This window comes from Balaenoptera borealis (genome assembly GCF_965194805.1).
Source record: "Balaenoptera borealis genome assembly, chromosome: 9".
Classification (NCBI taxonomy): Eukaryota; Metazoa; Chordata; class Mammalia; order Artiodactyla; family Balaenopteridae; genus Balaenoptera; species Balaenoptera borealis.
Window position 1 is genome coordinate 113,339,518 of NC_138873.1, and position 21,399 is coordinate 113,360,916.

Below are 21,399 nucleotides of genomic sequence, written 5' to 3' on the forward strand. Positions count from 1 at the left end.
CCTCACTCATAATATGTGTAGTCCATTTATTTCCATTTTGATAATTGTTACTTAATATCCTGTGCCCATTTTTCTATTTGGTCTTTAGAATATTATTGATTGATAGGAATTCTTTTTATATTGAGTCTGAGACACACATTTCCCACATTTTTGACATCTCTGAAATCTAACTAGATGTAACTTACAATGATGGCATGACATAGTTTAGTTAAAATTTTTTTTTTGCACATTAGTACATACAATAATGCATCTTATAATGGTTTCTTAGATTTGACAAAATATGGTATTTTGGAGAAACTGGCCCACTGCTGTGATACTAGTTACTAATTTTTAATTTAATTTAATTTTTTAAATATTTATTTATTTATTTTTGGCTGTGTCTGTTCTTAGTTGTGGCACGCGAGGTCTTTCGTTGCAGCACGAGGGCTTCTCTCTAGTTGTGGCACACGGGCTCCAGAGCACGTGGGCTCAGTGGTTGTGGCTCATGGGCTCAGTAGTTGTGGCACGTGGGCTCCAGAGCGCCTGGACCCCGTAGTTGCAGCACTTGGGCTTAGTTGCCCCGTGGCATGTGGGATCTTAGTTCCCTGACCAGGGATTGAACCTGTGTCCCCTGCATTGGAAGGCAGATTCTTAACCACTGGACCACCCAGGAAGTCCCCTACTAATATTTTAAACTAGTTTCTTTCACTAGTCTTTTGTCTTCACTTTTTTGGTGGTTATTGCCTTGGAGAAAAGATATTTCATGTTGTCAAATATAACACTTTATTTCTTCATAGCTTTTGGGTTTAGTGTCTTGGTTCCTAATGATGTTAACTTACTCACTTGCTTTGTCCTATTAGACAAATTAAATATTTTCACAATACCAATACAAATATAATTACTAATAAAATGATTTAAAATTTTTTTCATTTTATTTCCTTGTTGGTGTTGGTGGCATATCTCACTAGGTATATCCCACTAGAAATGTATATTTAAATTACTGTGTTTTAAAGTCACTTGATATTAGTTTTTCCTGGTTTGTAATTCCACCAGCTGGGTGACAGTTAGGTTTATTTATTTATTTATTTATTTAAAGTCTGTTTTTTATTTTGAGGAATTGCTTTTTAACAAATGTTTTGGACTTAATTTGTTTTATAATTAGGCGAAAGATGTTTTCATGGTTCCAAAGTGAAATCTACAAACGAAATTTTATTCAGAGAAGTCTAGCTTTTGTCCTGATTCCCTCTCTCCCTTTCTCTTTAACCTGCGGGCAACTTGTTTCAAAAATTATATGGCTTAGCCTTCCATTGTTTTTGTTTGTTTGTTTGTTTGTTTTTTAAATATTAGAATATACCCCCCTTCTTGGAGAAACTCACCACACTGTTTGGCACCTTGGTTTTTTTCTACTTGGTAATATAGTCTGTAAGATGGCTCCACAGCGAGGTGTTTCGAGCTCTTTCTCGTCTGTTTCATTGCTACGTCGTACCCCAGTGAATGGATGTGCTGCAGGTGTATAGATACTCAGTGATGAGCAGAGGTTCTTCTCAGTCTTTCGCTGTTATAAAGAAGTAGTGCTTTAATAAAGCCTTGTGCTCATACCTTTTCACATCTTTACAGTGTATTTGTGGGATAGACTTCTAAAATTGCACTTGCTATTTCAGGAGGTAGATTTACATGTGATTTTGCTAAATATTGCCAAATGCCTCATTCATAGGAATTAGCATTAGCCATAACTGCTAGCAATGTATGAGAGTTTCTCTTCTAACCTTGGGGAGTACGTGGTCAAACTTGAATTTTTGCCAATCTGACATAGTACCCTCTTCACGTATTTCCTGCACTTACAGTTGAATAGTATTTTAGAGACTTTTAAAGTTACTTTTTTCTCCCTGTCTTTGTGGGGTTTTTTTTTTTTCCCCACAACATCTCTATTTTGACATAATTTTGGGAGTTTATAGAATTTAAAGTTTTTCTCTTAGTACTACAAAGTTTTTCTCTATAAGGTTACTCACACTGAAAAACTATAAGGTTTTTTATATTGCAGTTTTCTCTAGCTTTTATTTTAACATTTTGATTCCTTAGAGTGGGGCTATTTAGGTGTTCTTCAGGTGGACACAAATATAGTGAGCTTTGTAGGTAAAAGTAACAGGTGTTTTTCATCATGATCTTCTGTGACATTGGTCTTTAACTTGGGGGGGGGAGGGTTGCTTGCAGATGCCCCCTTTTTTTTTTAATGTTGATCCTTTAAAGTAAAATAAAACTTACATGACACTTATGTATCCTGTGATCTCTAAAGATAATTCAGAATTGATACTCAGCATCATCTATTTTAACACTACATGTACAGTAACATTGTAAATCAACTATATTTCCATTAAAAAAACTTAAAGAAATACATGTACCATTTCCTCTTTAACAGTTGGAAATTTATATTGTTCCTTTTTCTCCTTAAATTCATATTTCTGTTCAGTTTTCCCACAAAATGTTAACATTATATGTGTATTTTAACTTCACATGATGTATTTTTATGCAATTGAAAATCTTTTAATTACTCTATCATGCTGTATAGATATATATTCACTGAATAAAAAGATGCACTTTCACTGAAATTTAATATTAAATGATCTTGTCACTAAAAGTTCTAAGTATTAATTTTTTTTGCTGGATTGAGTTATCTTTGTAATTACTAATAAACATGTAATTTATAATTATTAAACGTATTGTATAGAATTATATTGGAAATGTGTTTCTTAAAGTGATGGTGTTGATGTTTTCCTTCCTTATTCATTTAGTTCATGTATCCATAAATAAATGTTATTTATTGGTCTAATAGAACTTTCAACCGTGATTTTCTTTTTAAACTTTTTTTAGATATAAGTGCTGAGAAATCTTGGTCATATAATAAATAGATGGATATAGGAAGAGTTTTGCTATAGCATTGTCATTCAGTTCTTTCCTTTTGAATTAAATGGCAGGAAAATCACCTAGCAATGTAATAAAAGTTTAAAAGTTAAAAATAATTTGTAATCCAGCCTTTAGATTTATTGTCTTTCTGAATTTGGGGGAAATATACTAAAAAGGCTTTATCAAGACTTAACGATTGGCTAGTAGTTATACTTGTTACTTTTAAATTCCTTTTAGATTCCTATTTTTTAACCAGATAATCTCAGAAATAATTGGAAAAATTGAAATCTTGTTAACTTTTAATTGGCTTTTGCCGATTTTTTTGGTAAAAATATTTTTTTTTTTGTATATTTTCTTTAAAAGAACTGCATATTTAACTCATTTGATCTATGGAAAATGTCTACATATAACTTACTTGACAAGGCCAATCCATAGTACAGCCAGTCAATTAAATCAAATGTATTATTTATCTATAATAAATAGTGGTTTTTTTCTGTTTTCATTTCAAATATACATGTTAATCTGCATCTTCATGATGACATTTCACTTTAGAATTCTAGGCAGAAAAATGCAGCCTTGGTTTTGACCTAAGTTTTTTTACCTGGTTGTAATAAAGGCATGCAAATTTAAGGGTTTTTTGTTTTTGTTTTTGTTTTTTTAATGCTTTCTTTGAGTTGTTTTCACATGATTTGTTCCTTGGGGCAGTGCTTTTCTTGATAATAACTGGAGTAGAAGATACAAAGTCATTGAATGCAAATTTTCATTACTTTTGCTTTTCCATTTTGTATTATTGTTGTATTAAGAAAATCTTAATTTGGTCCAGAACACCCAGTTTCTAACCTGTGGTTCACTTTTAACAGAAATATGTATAAAGCAGGGAAAGATACAAAGCCCTACTACTATTTCATGTGCCGAAAGAGATTCCAGATACTATTATGTCAAATTGTTCCTGTCAGGAGTATTTTAGACTGTAATACAATAAATGAGAATTATGTCTTTTGTAAAGTGGAAAAAGATTTAGTGTGAAAGTGGAGATAGGAAAGGAGATATTATATGTACCTTTTCTACAGATGGGTTTTAAAGTATATCAATTTAAGAAACTGTTAAAGTGGAGATTGAGGATTTAGGAGTTGATTTTCTTAAAATTATCCATGCCCAGTTGTCCCTTAGAAAGTCTTTGTGTATCCCAGGGTTTTAAATATCCCTGGATTTTTAATGGCTTGTGGGTAATATATAGGTCCATATGGAACATTGGTTTAAACTAATATAGCCCCTTTTTTGCATTCAAAAATGAGCATGGAATTAGGAGAAAGCCTTTATTTTGGTTCAGAGTGTCTTAGTGTTCCCTTTCTCTTCCACAGAATAATCTCTTTGCCTTTGGATTTCTGCAGTTTCATTATGCCTCTTTATATAAAGGATGCATATCTTTTATTAATTCTGAAGAAATTTTAGTTATTATCTCTGTGAATATTGCCTTTCCTCATTTTTTCTGGAACTAACTTTCATTAGATATAATAAGACCATCATTTTTTTCCATGTCCTACATATATTTTATATGAAAAAGAAAAAAAGAAAGGATAAAGGGCAAAGAAAGAAATCATCCCTGTACCATATCCTTCATGGTTTCCTCAGCTCTGTCTTCCAGTTCACTAACTTATCTTCAGCTATATCTAATAATGCAATTTAATCTATCCATTCTTTTTTTTTTTTTAAATTTCAGTGACATCATTTGTAGAACTTCTGTTGGTTCTTTTTCAAAATTTTGTGTTTTTCGTAGTGTCTAGTTCTTTCTGTACTGTTTCAGTTTCCATTTTGTTTTTAAGCATTTCAGTGCCTTTAATATATGTTTTTAATGTCTCTAATCATTTAATAGATTCTTTTAGGTTATCTTATTTTCTTATTTTAGGTGCTAAATTTCCTGAATACTTTTTTTTTTTTTTAATTAAATTGGCTTTGTGATGTGTGGTAAGTTTGGATGGAAGGTACCACATGTTGATAACTTTTGCACATTCAGCAGTCCCAATGAGATACACATTCATACAGCAAATATGTATTGAGCACAGTGTTCTAGAAGATAGAGAGCAAAACAGACAAGATTCTTATTCCTGTGGAGCTTATATTCTGGTAACTGGCTCTTTATTAGTTGTTTATTAGTTATTAATGATTAATGTTAAAACATAAGGGTTGGCAAACCAACGCTTACAGGCCAAATCTGGCCCACAACCTATGGTCTATGAACTAGAATAGTTTTTACATTTTTTAAATGGTTGAAAAAAATCAAAAGAATACTGTTTTGTGACATGTGAAGATTATATGAAGTTCAAATCTGTACCCATAAATATTTATCGGAAAACAACTGTGCTTATTTGTTCATGTATTGTCTATGACTGCTTTTGTACTATAAGAACAGATTTGTTTCAGCAGAGACTGTGTGACCCACAAAGACTAAAATATCTGCTGTCTGGCCTTTTACAGAGAAAGTTTGCTGACCCCTGTATCATTGTTTATAGTGTGTAAATGTTTACTGTACAGATTGATATCCAGTTGAGGGCAACATAGCTTTTTTGGGTGGCTGGTATATTAGAGTAGTTAGGCAGAATATCAGATTTTAGGTCTGCTTGCAACTACCTACTCTATAGGATGGTTGTGAGAATTATGAGAACATGTAATCCACCTAGTACTTGGCACTAGCAAATCTTCCATAAATAGCAGTGTTACTGAACCTTTGTAAGCTGGTTTTCCTTTTCAGATAATGATGTGTTTATAGTTGCTTTTCTGACATCAGTTAAGGCCCATGTTTATAGTTTTATAATCATGTGATTGTTTTGTGCTAATCCATCTGTCCACAGGAGTTCTCCTGATGTTGTGCTTGCATTAGCTAGAAAACTCTGTTAGGCTGCTAAAGAAGGGGTTGGAGGAGAAGGAAAATTAAAGTTTTTCGGGGGCCTTTAGACGGAATATATCATCTTCTCTTTAGTAGTAGTAGTGCTCTAATCTGTGAGATAGCCATAAAGGGTTCAATTTTTACTTGTTTACACCTTATTTCTCCCAATAATTTGATGTAGATTACTAAGAGCACAAATAAAATGAGAGAAAATAAAAATTATTAATTACGTAAAGAGACGTAGATGTGCCACGCATCTAAAATAGTTTATATGTTGTATTTTAATTCAACAGGTATCTCTAAATTTTCTTGCACCTGGAATTGTGTCCTATAGGTTTATGACTGTGTGAGAGGAGAATCTTTTACAAATGTACATCCTGTGATTCTCCTGTGGAGTGATATCCTCCCCCACCACCCCAGCTACTTTCTAAGTATAACAAATAGTAAGGAACCTTTCCTAAGGGAATTTGACAATACAGTAAAAGTTTTTCATGAGATATCTGCAAAACCAGGAGTACTGGTTGTCTTATTGCTGACTGAAGTGCGTATAGCTTTTGATAGTACCCTAGGGCAGCAGAATTGGGGAATTTAAGAACTTGCCTTATGCAAATTCTTATGCAAATCTTGCTCTAACGATGGACTTTGGGTTGTCTATTGCTATGCCTAAATGCTTTCTTAAAAAGAAAATTTGGAAATGTTTAAGCACTTGATCAGAAATATGTTGAATTAGCTGAATTATATGCCTGTATATTGGGTGAGATAATTTTGGCTTAACCAGTTCTTAAGAGGAAGGATTAGCTTTCTACATTTATATAAAGGAATTTTTAGTGCAGTTCCTTTGATTTTGAGATTTTCTGTAGCCTACTGATTTTGAGTGTTACCTGGAATAACATGGTTTGGTTTTGCCTCTTGTTAAGAATTTATATGTCTACAAATAATACTATAAAAATTCCTTATACAGTGTAGTATGGGAAAGCATAGGCTTTGGAGTCAGGTCAGTACTTTGTTCAAATCCTTTTAACTAGTTTGGACAAGTTACTTTGCTTTTTAAGCTCAACAATCTTTAATAGCATAGGGGTAGAGTAAAGTTTAAGGTGGTATATGGTGGAGAGATTTTGTTGGAGAAAGAGACTTAAAGTGGGAAATTTGAGCATGTTAATCCTGTCACTCAGTAGCATCAAGTAATTGACCTGATATTTTAGGTGCAGTTTCTGAATCCCAATCTGAAGAACTACTGAAATGCTTAAAATATGGAGATTAAATGAGATATTGAATATAAAGTAATTAGCATAATGCCTATCCATAGTAAGCACTCAAATACTAGTTGTAATTATCTATGTACGGAGGAATGAAATTATATGGTTAGTCTTTAATGGAAACTTTTGCTTCCCAGATTCTTTTTTTTTTTTTTTTTTTAATTTATTTATTTATTTTTGGCTGCGTTGGGTCTTTGTTGTGGTGCGCGGGCTTCTCATTGCGGTGGCTCCTCTTGTTGCGGAGCACGGGCCCTAGGCACGCGGGCTTCAGTAGTTGTGGCTCGCAGGCTCTAGAGCTCAGGCTCAGTAGCTGTGGCGCACGGGCTTAGTTGCTCCGCGGCATGTGGGATCTTCCCGGACCAGGGCTCGAACCCGTGTCCCCTGCATTGGCAGATGGATTCTAAACCACTGCGCCACTGTGGACGTCCCGCTTCCCAGATTCTTAACAGGACATGTATCAAAATCACCTGCAGCACTGGCTCTCCAGTGTTAGTGTACATCAGAATCACCTGGAAGGTTTGATAGAAAAGATTGCTGGACCTTACTCCCACAGTTTCTGATTTAGGAATTCTGGAGTGGGGCCTGATAATTTGCATTTTAAAGTGTTCCAGGTGGTGCTGATCCTGCTCGTTTAGGGAACCACACTGAGAACCATTGACTTAGGGCATTTTTGCAAAATAACAAAGGAATAAGCCAAAGTCACAGTGACTGGATGTCCTAAAATTTCAGATGAAAGTAGTTTAATGACCAATTGTTTACGACAAAATAATTTATGGACTTTCCAATTGAAGGTATCTGTGTTTCTACTTGAGTGGGAATTAATAATTACTGAATTCCTACCTATTTGTTCCAGAGCTAGGCAGTTTGTATACAGCTTTGTTGATGCATAAAATAACCCCATGATTATAAGGAAAGTTACCTGGCTAAGAGACAATTCTATTTGATTCCTGAGTTATCTTTCTACAATAACACTATGTTTCTGTGAAAAAGGGTCACCAAATGCAGAAGTGATTGTATTCTCTTTCTAATGGAAATGAAATAGTGTGATAACCCCTCTTATCTTTATCCCCTATAGTTCTGTTCCTGTTACCAGTTGTTTCTCTTGGTTTTGATCACATTGTCTTCTTTATGAGCTTGCTTATGATTGGTAGATATGGCATATGAAAAATCGCAGAGATAATTTGAGGCCTAGGATGATATTTTCTTCCTGTAGAGGGATATACGTTTACTTTTGGCTAGTGACCAGGAGGAGCATTAGCAATCTTAGATCACCTTGATCCAGTGGTTCTCCAAATGTCATTCCCTTTTTAGCAGTATCTACATCACCCGGGGACTTGTTAGAAATGCATATTCTCAGGCTCATCCCAAACCTACTCAATCAGAGTAAACTGTAAGGGTTGGACACAGCAATTTGTTTTAACAAACCATCCAGGTAATTCTGGATTTACTCTAAAATTGGAGACCTTACTTGAGTTGGAGGTTGAGATGAATAGAAGCTGGATTTATAGTTGTAATTCACCCTTATTCATAGGCTATATCCTCATTCAGATTTTGAGGTGTTTATGAGGCAGTCCATACTTGGTGGATGTTGAACTCTGCTTTTGTCTCCCCAGTTCTCTGAGTCTTCTGGGAGTTCAGCTTAGCTTCTCAGCCTCTCATCTTCTGCAACTCCAGAAGTTGCATCTTCTGGAGACAACAGGTGTCTCAGAGAAAAATATGAATCTGGGCTCAGATCTCTGAGTTTCTTGTCCCTGATCTTAATTCTTAATTCTTCACTGCCTTGGTAGCCCTCAGGTGCTTCAAACATATTTTCTTTTTTTAAGAAAATTTCTGTTTTGTCCAACTTTTCTGGTTTTCAGAGAGTAGAGGGAAGATTGAGCTGCATTACCTAATCTGCCATCACCATAAATGAAGGAGTCCGAAGTACATGGCTGTAAAAGATTTAGAAGTAAAAAAATGTCTCAAGGTGATAAGCAGTGTTTTCAAAATAGAGCTTTTTGGAGTTTTGTGATACAGACATGCCTAAAAACAAGAATGGTGATGGCACAGTGAGCTCTTCTCCGGAAGACTTTTTTTTGTGGGAGATTTTTTTTTTAGGGAACTGTTACGTTTCTGTGGAGATAATTGGTGGGGCTAAAAGCCAAGTTATTATCTTCTTATGACTGTATTTTCTTGTAAAAGAGTAAAAAATAAAATATTAGACTGCTGTTTCAAAACTAAAAGTAGGTAAGAATGATTTTTAAAATGTTGTTTTGGGTAAATTATCACTAAGAACTGAGGACTTTTGTCTTAACGAGTCTGAAAACAGCTTTTAAATGTCTTGTGCAAAGAATGTAATAAAACTAGGTTTCTTTGTTGAGAAGAACTTCCCAAGGAATGAGCCATCCTGTTGTCATACTGTAATCTCCGCAAAGTGATTGTTATTGATATGTTTGTATTATTATTTTCAAGTATGAAAATGTGAAGACATTATCTCGGTTTCTGTGTTTACATAGAAACTTTGATGCTAAAGCCCAAGTCCTTGTACAATGACAACTTACTGTCATATTTGGCTGTACTGTCCTACAGGTAGCATCAAGGCCTGTTAAGCAGGGGAAATGTTTATTTTTTGCTTTCAGGAAAGAGCTATTTTAAGATCCTCTACCTTATCCCTTCTGTTTTTTCTCTTTTAATTTTCTCAAATAGCTTGGGTGATATTGAAATGAAAAGGAAATAATATGGTAAACACCCATGTTCCTACATATTTATATTGTCCTTAAGGGAAAAAAAAAAGTATTACAATTGAATTACTCTTCGATTTGTGCCGCTGCCATCCTTCTCCCCCATCCTCAATATGTGGTACATTTTTATTGCTTTTTTAGTAAATGGGTTTTCAAATAATTGTTGATAAACTACCTTATGATGTTGTTTATTGACTTGAACATTTATGGTCTTTACAGTTGAATCGTCCATCTGAAATTGTTGCTACTAGTCCTGGTGCTCCCTGGAGGACATGTGCAAAACGAAGCAGGAGTGAAGGCTTAAAACCTTTGAAAGGCAACCCAGTTGGACTTCACATGTTGAACAACAATAAGAAATCTAGGTATAGGCACTTCACCACACATTCCTACAGAAAAGATAAAGAGTTTGACACCAAAAACTAATTGGCCACTCCAACTTACACCTTTTCTTTTCACTTTGTCAGTAGAGCTGATCTTACACACTGGGAATCTTTGCTTTGAATCTTGGGAATAGGATTGATGGCAGTAATTTCTTGGTTTGGAATAAAAATATTCAAAGAAAAATTTCAGTAGACTGAGATTTCATAAGATGAACTTGCTTTCATGAAGTTAGCAAAATCTTGGTTGTAATATTAGAAGTAGGTCACATCTCCTTTAGGGAACACTTACCAGGATTATCTCAATGAGGGACTCTTTTTTTTTTTTTTAAGATTTCTTAATTCCCCTTCTCTTCTAGATATAACTCATCTTTCCTAGTGGTTGTCATAGTGAACCACTATTAGTGATACAGTTGGACTGTTACATATCCCAGAAATAGGGTTGAAGTCACTATTTTATTTCTACCTTGTCAATTTATAGACAAGTGAGGTACATAAAGGCTAAATAATTTTCAAGTCAGTGGTAGAATCCAAAGTAGAATTTAGTGCTTTTGATTTTTTTTTTATAATTAACATTTAGTATTATTTTGGCATATAAGAAAACTTTGTATACTCATAGTACATAGTTTGTATACTCATAGTACATAGATAGTCTTAAATAGAGAATAAGAAGAGGAAATATATTGGGATTAATTTACAGGAATTCTTACATTATGAAACATTCATTTAGGATTCCTGATTTCTGTTCTAGTGTTCTACTCTTTATCTTCTCTCATGAACTGGATTGGAAACATTTCAGAGACAAATTCAGAAAGTGGAAAACTAATGGACAATTTAACATGGTCAAAGGGTTTATGTATAAAAAATTTTCTTTAAGTGTTACAGGTTTTTGTGTGTGTATGCTTAGATTTTAAAGGGTTTATTTTGCATAAATGCATGTAATTTTTCCCTGTTTAAATTATTCTTTGTTTCTTGACTCCGCAGTGAAAATACACAAAATGCATCATTATGTTCTGGAACTGTAAGACGTTTTCCTCAGGCTAATGCACAGATAGCAATGGTAAAAACAGCAGCCCAAAGGTAAGGATTCTGATTGCCTTTGTTTAGTATATATACACCATCCTCTTTAATAGGAGTTTTTCACTGCCTTTTTTTTTTTTTAAACCTTTTTTTTCCTTACTTTGTGGAACTTTACTGTGTTTCCATTGTCTCTGAAGAGATATTCATGTTTCTGAAATAATTCATGTCCTAGAATTTTTTTATTTTACATCTGCTTTTGAGTAAATCACATTCTGTAAATAGAGACACCTTAAGTAAAAGCTATTCTATTGCATTATGTTTCTGTTAAATTAAACTGATTTTTACAACATTTGACAGAGAAATCTTCAGCTGGTAGTTTAGTTCTGATGAGTAAAACTACAGTTATTACCTTTCTTTGTAAGGTTTATAAGATTTCATAGCATCAAAGTAAATCACATTATTAGTTTTAAATGTTTGAGAAATTTTTGTGTTTTCATAAATTTGAATGTTCTCATTGATCATGAAAGTACTACTTGAATCTTGAAATAATGAACGTAACAGTGTAATGCTTGGTGTGTTTAAATGCTTTTGAGGTTTTTCATAACCATTTTTGGATGGTTATGAAATTTCAGTTGAATTTCAGTTCTTGGTCAGTTTCAGTTGACCAAGAAATTCTTAGGCTCCAACAATTAGAAAAATAATTTATCTCTTTATTTCTTGCAGTTTGAATAGTTGCATAGAATTTTTATAACTAGCAAAATTTAAAGATTTTTTTTTTTTAATATATGCTAGATGTTGTTCTTCATTTTTTAAAATGTTGATCTAGACTGCTACTCATTCAGAAAATGTGTCCTGACTCTTACCCTTGCTGTATTTTCTATTTATGTAGATTTGCTGTAACAGAGATTTTCAACTTAAGTACCTTAAATCATTCTCATACTTTAGGACAATAAGAAAACCTTTCCTTTGCTTAAATATATTATTTTTCATAGTTTTGACATATTTCAGAAAATCAACTGAAAAGATGGAGAAATTACTATACATACCACAAAATCGGCTTGCCTTACAAATCAAGCTTTCTGGCCTACATGTGGCACAAACATGACAACAAACAATAAAAGGAGAATAATTAGCGGGAGGGAAGAAGGATAGACACACTGTTTCTCACACACTGATCACATTGATAGAATTCATCGCTAAGAAAGATCTGTCTACTTGCTATTCTGAAAATGTGGTCTAAGTTGAAGTACTGATTTATAATCAAGTGATATGTTCTACAACCAAAATTATTATTGGTTTAGAAGTTATCTACCAGTTTAGAATTATTTACACTATGCCTTATTCTCCCCATCCCTCCTTTCTTCACTGGTAATGTTAAAAAACTGATTCCAGTTTGGGAATTGGTTTGTGTTTTGTTTTATTCTAGGTCCTGGCACATCTTATACCTTGCCATGTGTATCATTACTCATCTGTATAAAAGATTAGATTCTGTTAATAGGAAGTGGTATTTACTAGTAAAATACTGTTTCTTACACACACACACCCCTAATTTAATTTGTGTTTAAAGAAACAGTCCATTAAGGAAAACAGATTCTACTTATGTTTGTCTCTTATAAAATAAACATTTCTTAGTCCTACTGCAGTGTGACTGTCGTTAAAAAGATTTTGAAGTTCAAATACCAGTCATTGAGAGTTTTTCCAGTTTTCTTCCTTCAAAAATATTGATTGATTTTATGCTACATACCAGGCATAGGTACAAAGTAGTCAAAGATGAATATGACAGTATTTGCCTTGAAGCTCAAGTGTGGTTAGGGTAAAGGACAGAAAGACAAGTAAACAAATGATTACCTGGTGAGTGCAGTGTAGAGATATACAAAGTATGTGTAGTACTGTTTACAGAGAAGGGAGCAGTGAGGAATTCACAAAGGAAGTATTAAAGAAGCTTTTGAGTGTTTTAGCTAAAAGAGAACACTCCATGCATTAGGAACCACATCTTCAAAGGCATGAAAAAAGCCTTCACCTGAGATGATTGCTACCGAACTTTTGGTTTTAATTAGTGTAGTGTTGGCACAATTGTCAGGCCTCAGATGAGGATGAGCACACTGGCTTTTAGTTTCTCCTAATTTTTCTTATTTTCTCAACTCTTAATTTGAAATTATTAAAGAAAATGCCGCCAGTTGGTAATCCACACACATAATCCATTACTCCTGGGGTGAGTGGTATAACTTGTCTTTTAAGTAAATCAGACCTGCATTTTGAATAATTTGTAAGATATGGGAACAAGTATATCACACGTTTTTAATCTAAAAGAAATGAATGAAGATTGTTAAAGTATCAGATCAGATTAGCTGCTATTTGGAGAATATTATGATTGCAATCAGTTTTCTTACTGCTATTCCAAATGTTAATTTAATTCATATTTAAAAGATAGATTGTTTATATACTAGCAGTGATGGAGGAGGATAGTATTAGTATGGAAGAAATGAAATGCAGAAAGTTAAAAATTGTTATAACTATACCATCTCCACTCCTAACTTTAACCTCACTTGGAAAAAGAGCACATTTACTGGGTTATGTTTTATTTACATTTTCACTTTTTGTTTTGTTTTGTTTTTTATTAAGGATAGGTAGAAAGACTTAAAAGGACCATAGGGGGAAATGAATGTCTACAAAAGCATATATAATCCAAAAGTGGGAAAATGGGCTCCTGGAATAAGCAAGATTTAATTATTAATGAAAAGCACCACTTTGAAAGAATTTTTGAAGTCCAAAATCAGGTCATGGATACCAGAATCCATCAGTCTATCTTTTTTCTTTCCTTTTTTTAAATTTTAAGAGCAGAAATAGTCCAAAAAGAATGGAAGTCGACATTTTTACAAAGTCCTACATTACTGATAATGGCTTCCCATCTCATTTTTTAAAAGCTTTTTTCTTTCTTCTTCTTCTTTTTTTTTTTTAATATATAAACTCTTCTAGGGCAGGGCTTTGGTAATAAACACATACTGAGGAGTATTGGAGAATTACCATAATGTATAAATTAGATACAGTTAAGTACATTTTTCTCAAGGATAAGAGAAATGAGGATGGTGTATATATTTTTTGCTTTTGTTTTCTTCCTGACTCCCTTGGTTTATTGGAAAGAACCAAACCTGTTTCTTCTACTTCTACTCTGTCTTCTACCTCTTTTATTCTCAACAGGTGAGTTTAAAGAATAAAAACAAGAGAGTTGTAAACTCTTCTCACTTCTTGAGCACAACAGTGTGTAGGGTTGGAAATGGCTAGATTAGGTATTAACGTCTAACTTTTGGTTTTTATTTTACTTTTCCTGGAAATATTATACCGTAAGAAATAAGTATATAAGAACAGACAGACTATATTTAAACTTTTACGTTTGTATTTTGTTTCACTTTAATTTTATGTTCATTTGTCCAACATAAATTTATTTTATACAGATTATCCCATTTTTTAAATAGCAGAAGTAAAATTTCAAATGTGGTATCTGTGTAAGTTTATAATAATTCTTTTCCTTACTATTAAAATTTTTTTTTAATGTGTTTCTTTTCAATGTTGTGTATGTAAAACCAACTTACCATATTATTTTTTCTTAATTTGCTAGGATTAAATTGATATTTTATTGTGTGCTTCACATGATAGGAATATAAGAGTTAATTTGGAGACTCAGGGATTTTTGTGAACTATGTTTTGCTTACAGTTCTGAATATTTAGTTTCTTTTGTAATAGGAATAATTCTAGGATGTGAATCTTATTCTAAATTGAGGGTTTTATAATTTTGCCCTTGAGTACTTGATATTGATAGCTTTTTAGATTTTCTATGAATTGCGGAGAAGGGTGGACCTTTTATACATTGGACTTTTGGTTAGAGGCCATGATTTTAAGTCCCAGGACTTTTCTTGTGTCCCAAACCGTGTACTGTATTTGTATTTAATCTAAGGCTTTTGTGCAAAAGTTTCAGCCTTAAAAAAATTTTTTTTCTTACTCAGAAGCAAATACGGTCGGACTTCTGTATTTGGGGGTTCCACATCTGTGGATTCAACCAAGCACAGATAAAAAAAAAAAAAAAAAAAAATCCAAGGAAAAAATTCCAGAAAATTCCAAAAAGCAAAACTTGAATTTGCTGGTACTCGCAAGTGTTTACATAGCATTTACATTGTATTAGGTATTATAAGTAATCTAGAGATGATTTGCAGTATATGGGAGGATGTGCTTAGGTTATATACAAATACTATACCCTTTTATATAAGGGACTTGAGCACCCACTATTTTGGTATCTGCCTTGGGTCCTGGAACCAATCCTGTGCAGATAACCGAGGGATGACTTTAATCACGCCTGATAATGGGATTGGGACCTCTAAAAATTTTATAACTTTTAGGAAATTGTATTGTTCCTTGAAGACAATTTCTTTAACCACTCTAAAATAACATATATCCTCAAATGTTGGATGGTTAAATAAAGCTCTTTCAAGAGTTTTTCAATCTTTGTACATTTTAATTCTTTAAATATGTTTAGATATAAATTATTTTCTGTACTGACAAAAATTGAAAGCCAATTTACATATCTGACAAGATTCAAAACACTAGTATATAACATATATATAATGTGTTTAAAAACAAATTAATCACAGAGTTTTGCCTTATTGACTGCAGTTACTAAAACTACAATGATATATCAAAAATGAGGTCTTGCCTCTTACATTTTTTTTCTTTTTCATGTTTTAAGCAGTCTGGACCAAAAGGAAAGGTAAGCTCAATATTGATGAAATTAGAGCATGGATACAGCAGTAAAATACCAGATTATTTATATGCTTTGAAAAATGTCCATTGAATTAAGAGTTCATCGTTAAGTTTATTAATTATTTTAATAAAAAGGAAACATTAAGAGCACAACATGATACTTGACTTATGTGGGTAATATTTCACCACAATTCTCAATATATATATATATTTTCCATGAATGATTATTATATATTTATACTGATCTGTAACTACTTTCATTTTAAAAATAGAATATTTCAGGATCTTAGTAGTAAAATTGTTTTCAGTTACTTAATTTAAGTATTTCTTGTATTTTAGTGGTAATATTTTTGTTTTATACTTTAGTAGAGTGAGGGGAAAAATAGAAGTAGAATACCTTAAGCTTGGAGTTAAAACTCTAAACATCAAAAATTTGTGACAGAATTTTATGATCACTCTTTGTTCCCTTTGTAATAACACTGGCAAACACATTATCCTTTAGCAGAATCGTTGAATAATGTAAATAACATGGAAACAAGTTTTTAAGAACACCTATTTCTTAGAATAGTGAAATGATTGTAGTTGTTCTAAATCAGATGCCCATAAGAATAGCTCCTCTCCTCAGTGTATGTATGTGGAAATTTTTTTGCATGTGCATATCTTTTTTTCTTGCTTCCATGAGTCTCAGGAACCTTTTATGAATCCTCCCCTCCCAAAACAGGTAAACAGCGCTTGTTTTAAACCAGTACTTTCATATCATTGGTGATGGTCAAAAGAGGGGACATTCTATAATTTTATTTGATTATGTAACTTTGACTCTATAATTTTGTTTAAAGGTATAGAGGAGGCAAAGAGGACATCTTGCAGTATTTTATAGAATGCTATATATTCCATCTTACTTCATGAACACCAAGTTTCTGAACTAAAGATGATCCTGTCAGCAAAAGATTTAGGCATATTTTATAATTCGGAAATACTTCACACTTCTTACATGGTTTAAATGAATGGGTTGTGCAGATATTTTACTACCTTCCTCCTGGGAAAGAAAAATTATTTTTCTATTGTGTCTCTTTTTCTCTTTGAGTAAATTACTATTTCTTATCAGACATAGATGAGTCATTTTATTATATCTTTTGAATTTTTAATTCATAAGTGACTATATTTTGGGGAGAAGATCATTAATAAGATGTTTTTAATAAAATTGCTAAAGAATATACATTAAATAACTGTACAGTCACACGTGAACCAGACTGTTGTTTTATAGAAATAAACAGATTCTTTCCTTTATGTGCTAGTAGATAAAATATAGGCACTGTTATATTATCAGAATAGTATAAAGGTCTTAGATTATTCTCTTTCTCATAATAGCCTTGGTGGGTTTATACTGATTTTTTTCTACTGTTTTGGCTTCTTATGCATATTTCTGTTGTGGAAATTTATTCATTGATACATTCAGCAAATATTTCAATGACTCTATGTGCCAGGCACTCTTCTAGGAGCAGACAAAAATCCCTACTCTCTTGGAGCTTATATTCCTGTTGGAATAATACTGGAATAGAAGTCAGAGATGTAGAATTAAGTAACCAGCATTACCAGTAGGCACATAACTTACTCTAAAATGGGGATGATGATATTTGTCCAATTTTAAAGGAGACTTGTGAAGAACAGAGATTTGTTCTGTTGTGAGATAATTATTTGAAACTGACATATACACTGTAAAGTTTGAAATTTCTGTAATAATAGGTGCTGAAATTCTTTGTCTTTTTGTACCAACGTTACCGCCAGGGGCTAGGCGTGAAGCAGCAGCTATTTATAAAATATGTTATGATGAATACACTGGAGTGCTTTATTCAGCAGCTTAGTTACTGTTAGGTTCAATTTAGCCCATTAATCCTTTGGAATCTTACCTAAAATTATTTTATCTTTGTCAGAGATAAACTGAGAAGAACTTTTGTGTCAGTAGATTTTACTTTGTAAATTTTTTTTACGTAAGCCATTTTTCCTCCCTTATGAACAAAGCCACATCTTTTTTTTTGACCTTTGAAAAGTAATAGAAAATCTTTTATCTTTATCCCTTAACACATGAAGGACTGTAAATCTCTGAACTAAATGATTTCTTTAAAAGAGGATGGTTTATCTAATAAAAGTTAGGTAGTTGTGGAAGGTTAATCTTTTCCAGGCTTTTTCCCTTTGTACTGTATACTGGGCACAATGAGGTATATTTTAGGTTTAAAACCAAGCTGGAATAAAAATCAAACAACGATATTAAGGTCCAGAGCTTGCAAACTTAAAAAATTTGCTGCCATTTTTCTTTGTTGTGGGTGACTTTGACAACTTGAATGACTTGAATTCTTTTCTGACTCTTGGACAGTTGGGTTGTGAATATAGTGTATGTGGTAGCACCAGCAACCTAGAATATTTAATCTGGTATTAGAACTTTATTTTTTCTCCTTAGATAAAGAGGATAAAAGTTGACCTGTTATGAAACTGAAGCACATAGTAATTTTCAAATTTAAAATTTTTTAAAATATTTTTATTATAAATAGTATGTGCGTATCGTAGAGAATTTTGAAACAACAAAAAGATACAAAGGTGAAAAGAATACAATAAAAGACATATATGAAATACTAGAAATGTTTACTTAAAGGGGGTGTTTGAAAAGACAAGTATTACAATGAAAGATTTTATAATTTTTAAAAAGCTCTTATAATCGAAAATTACATCATTAGGATCTTTCTGCGTTTCTTTCCAATATTCTTTTTCCTGTGTACTTTTAAATATACCTAATACATGCAGTCATAAGAAAAGTACAGCTGCATATTCTGAGTTTTCACCTAACAGTATGTCCTAGCCTTTTTCCCTGTTAAGTTGGCTTCTAAGAATAATTTGTAATGATTACATAATAGCTTGTCCTGCAGATATACATAATTTATTTACCCATTAGTATATTTCTTGTTGTCTTTCACCGTTGTATATGACAGCGGTCCCCAACCTTTTTGGTACCAGGGACCGGTTTCAGGGAAGACAATCTTTCCATGGAAGTGGTGGCAGGGGATGGTTCAGGCGGTAATGCGAGCGATGGGGAGCGATGGGGAGCGGCACATGAAGCTTCGCTCACTCACCTGCCGTCACCTCCTGCTGTGCGGCCCAGTTCCCAACAGGCCGCGGACCGGTAGGGGTCCACAGCCCAGGGATTGGGGACCCCTGGTATATGACACATTGATGAACAACTTTGTATGTAAATCTCTAAGTGCATCTCTTAAGATAAATCTCTGGGAAAGGATTCTTTGGGGGGCTAGGTTACAGATGTTCTTAATGCTCTTGATAGGTATTGCGAAATTGTTTTGCAGACAGGTGGTACCAATTTATATTAGAATTATAAATTGGTGTCTCAAGGTATCTGAAAATAAAATTATATTCAGATGGTACTGCCTTCCTTAGAATTATGAGAGTCATCTGAAACCTTAGATATAATAAGAGTATAGCAAGATGATAGACTACAAGACTAATAATATTAATAATTTTTTATTCACTCTGATCAATTGCAGTATATATTGGAAAGACCAAAATTTCATTCACAGTAGCAACTAAAATTAAATACTCAGTAATAAAATTAATGATGTGTAGATCCTTTATAAATATATCTAAGGAACCTGATCTGAGGCATATATTAGGTTCCTGTTTGGTTATTTGATATCAGTGCTCCTTAAAATAAACTTAATGCAGTTTTAGTCAGAAATCTTGGTGACTTTGTTATTTTAGGAAATTTGACCAATTGATTCTAAAGTTTATTTAGGAGAGTAAATATTTGAGAAGAGTAAGAGACTTACTTTATAAAAAGAAGAAATGAGTGGGGGAAGAGAAGAATGACATGTCTTGCCACATAATAAAGCATACTGTGAAGAAAAACAGTGATTGGATATGGAAACATTGGAAAAAAGCCTAGAAAGTAGAATGGTAAACAGACTAGAGAATCCAAGTATATTCAGTTTCCAGCTAACCTGTCTAATCAATAAATGTATAGTTTACAGTGCCTGAATTATGGTATTTGCACATAGACTAATATTTTAAATTACTTTTTGGTGGCTCTGCATGGTGGCCAATGGTTCAGTTTTGACATTACCACCCTTGTTCAGCATGATTGTACAATTATTTGACCTGATAAATACACTTCTAATTACGTACTGCCTCTTAGTTATACACATTTATTACTTCCAAATATTTATCAAGTGCCTGCTCTGTTCTAGGTATAAGGATACAGTGACGAACAAAACAAACAAGATCTCTGCTCTCCTGTAGTTTACATTTTGATGGGCAATAATTGATAATGAACAAGTAAAACACCAAAAAATAAGTTCTATGTAAAAAAGTATAATTGGATGATGTGGTATAGAGTGACAGGATGGTTTCTTCAGATGTTCAGAGAGGCACTCAACTATGAAGCTAACATTTAAGCAAGGACTGATGAAGAGTCAGCCATACGGTGATCATAGAGATGGCTTTTCCTCATAGGGAAGGGGTGGTGCTGAGATATTAATGCTGGAGTGAGTTTGGCATGTTCAAAGAACAGAAAGGAGGACTGCGGGGTGGGTTTGGTTAAGGTCAGCTAGGGCCCCTAGATCATAAAAGGCTTTCTGTAAGATGATCTGAAGAGTTTGGGTTTTATGTGGTGCACTCACTAGAAGCTTTCAGGGCATTTTAGGTAGCGAAGTGTTATTACCTGATAAATCTTTGAGATTAAAAAAAAAAATCTTTTGTATATGATTTATAATTTGGCACAATTAAAAACTTAAGTCAGTGGCATTCAGTTAAGGCTAAGCGTGTTTTACTTACCAAATAGAGATATGCTACAAAAGAAAATCAGTAATAGTCTGTGACTATTCAAAACTATCTCAGCAAAATCTAGGAATTGGAGAGGTAGAAAGGCAGAAGTAAAAGGTATCTTCTTAAGGCCTTTTTTTTTGGAAGCGGGACTGAATGGGGTAGGATGGGTAAGTAAAAGGATTTTAAAGATCTTATCCCCTTAGGGATGATGCAGGAGAATATCTTGTTTGAGGAAATAGTTGGAATCTTGAGAACATGTTAATGAACAAAATATGCAATTGGAATAAGGGTTGAGAGAAGGAAGGTAACTATTTGTTAAATTAACCAGGGGAGGAAAAACAAATGAAAGGTAATTGTGCAAATCAGTAAAAATAGGGGAAAAGAGTGAAAATAAACAAATAGAAATATAGAAAACAACTAATACAGTAAGATGAAAGGAAAGCATGGAGTTTATCAGCTGCAATAATGATTGTGATCAGGTCGAATATATTTAATAAGAGACAAACTGGTTGAATTAAACCCAGCTATATCATGTTGTTTACCAGAATCAGATATTTATAAAATAACAATTTGTAAGTAAAGGGGTCTCTTGACTCTTAGAGTCAAAAGAAATGCAAACAAAGGAAAGCATGAGTAGAATTTTAGCAACAAATGAGATAGAATTAAGGATTAGAAGCACTAAATAG

At 33.1% G+C, this 21,399-nt stretch overlaps 1 protein-coding gene across 8 annotated transcripts in view; it reads left to right on the forward strand.

The window, feature by feature from the left end:
- The window catches only part of SENP6 (SUMO specific peptidase 6), a 105,459-nt gene that overhangs the window by 25,483 nt on the left and 58,577 nt on the right, over positions 1 to 21,399 (forward strand). For 3 of the 8 annotated variants that reach the window (XM_082405053.1, XM_082405050.1, XM_082405054.1), the window contains exons 4-6: positions 9,960 to 10,102; positions 11,102 to 11,197; positions 15,876 to 15,896. In XM_082405053.1, the coding sequence (XP_082261179.1) occupies positions 9,960 to 10,102; positions 11,102 to 11,197; positions 15,876 to 15,896 (260 nt within the window). Of the gene's footprint in view, positions 1 to 9,959; positions 10,103 to 11,099; positions 11,198 to 15,875; positions 15,897 to 21,399 lie in introns of those variants that run through there. The other 5 variants (XM_082405051.1, XM_082405052.1, XM_082405056.1 and 2 more) reach the window with 5 other exon arrangements.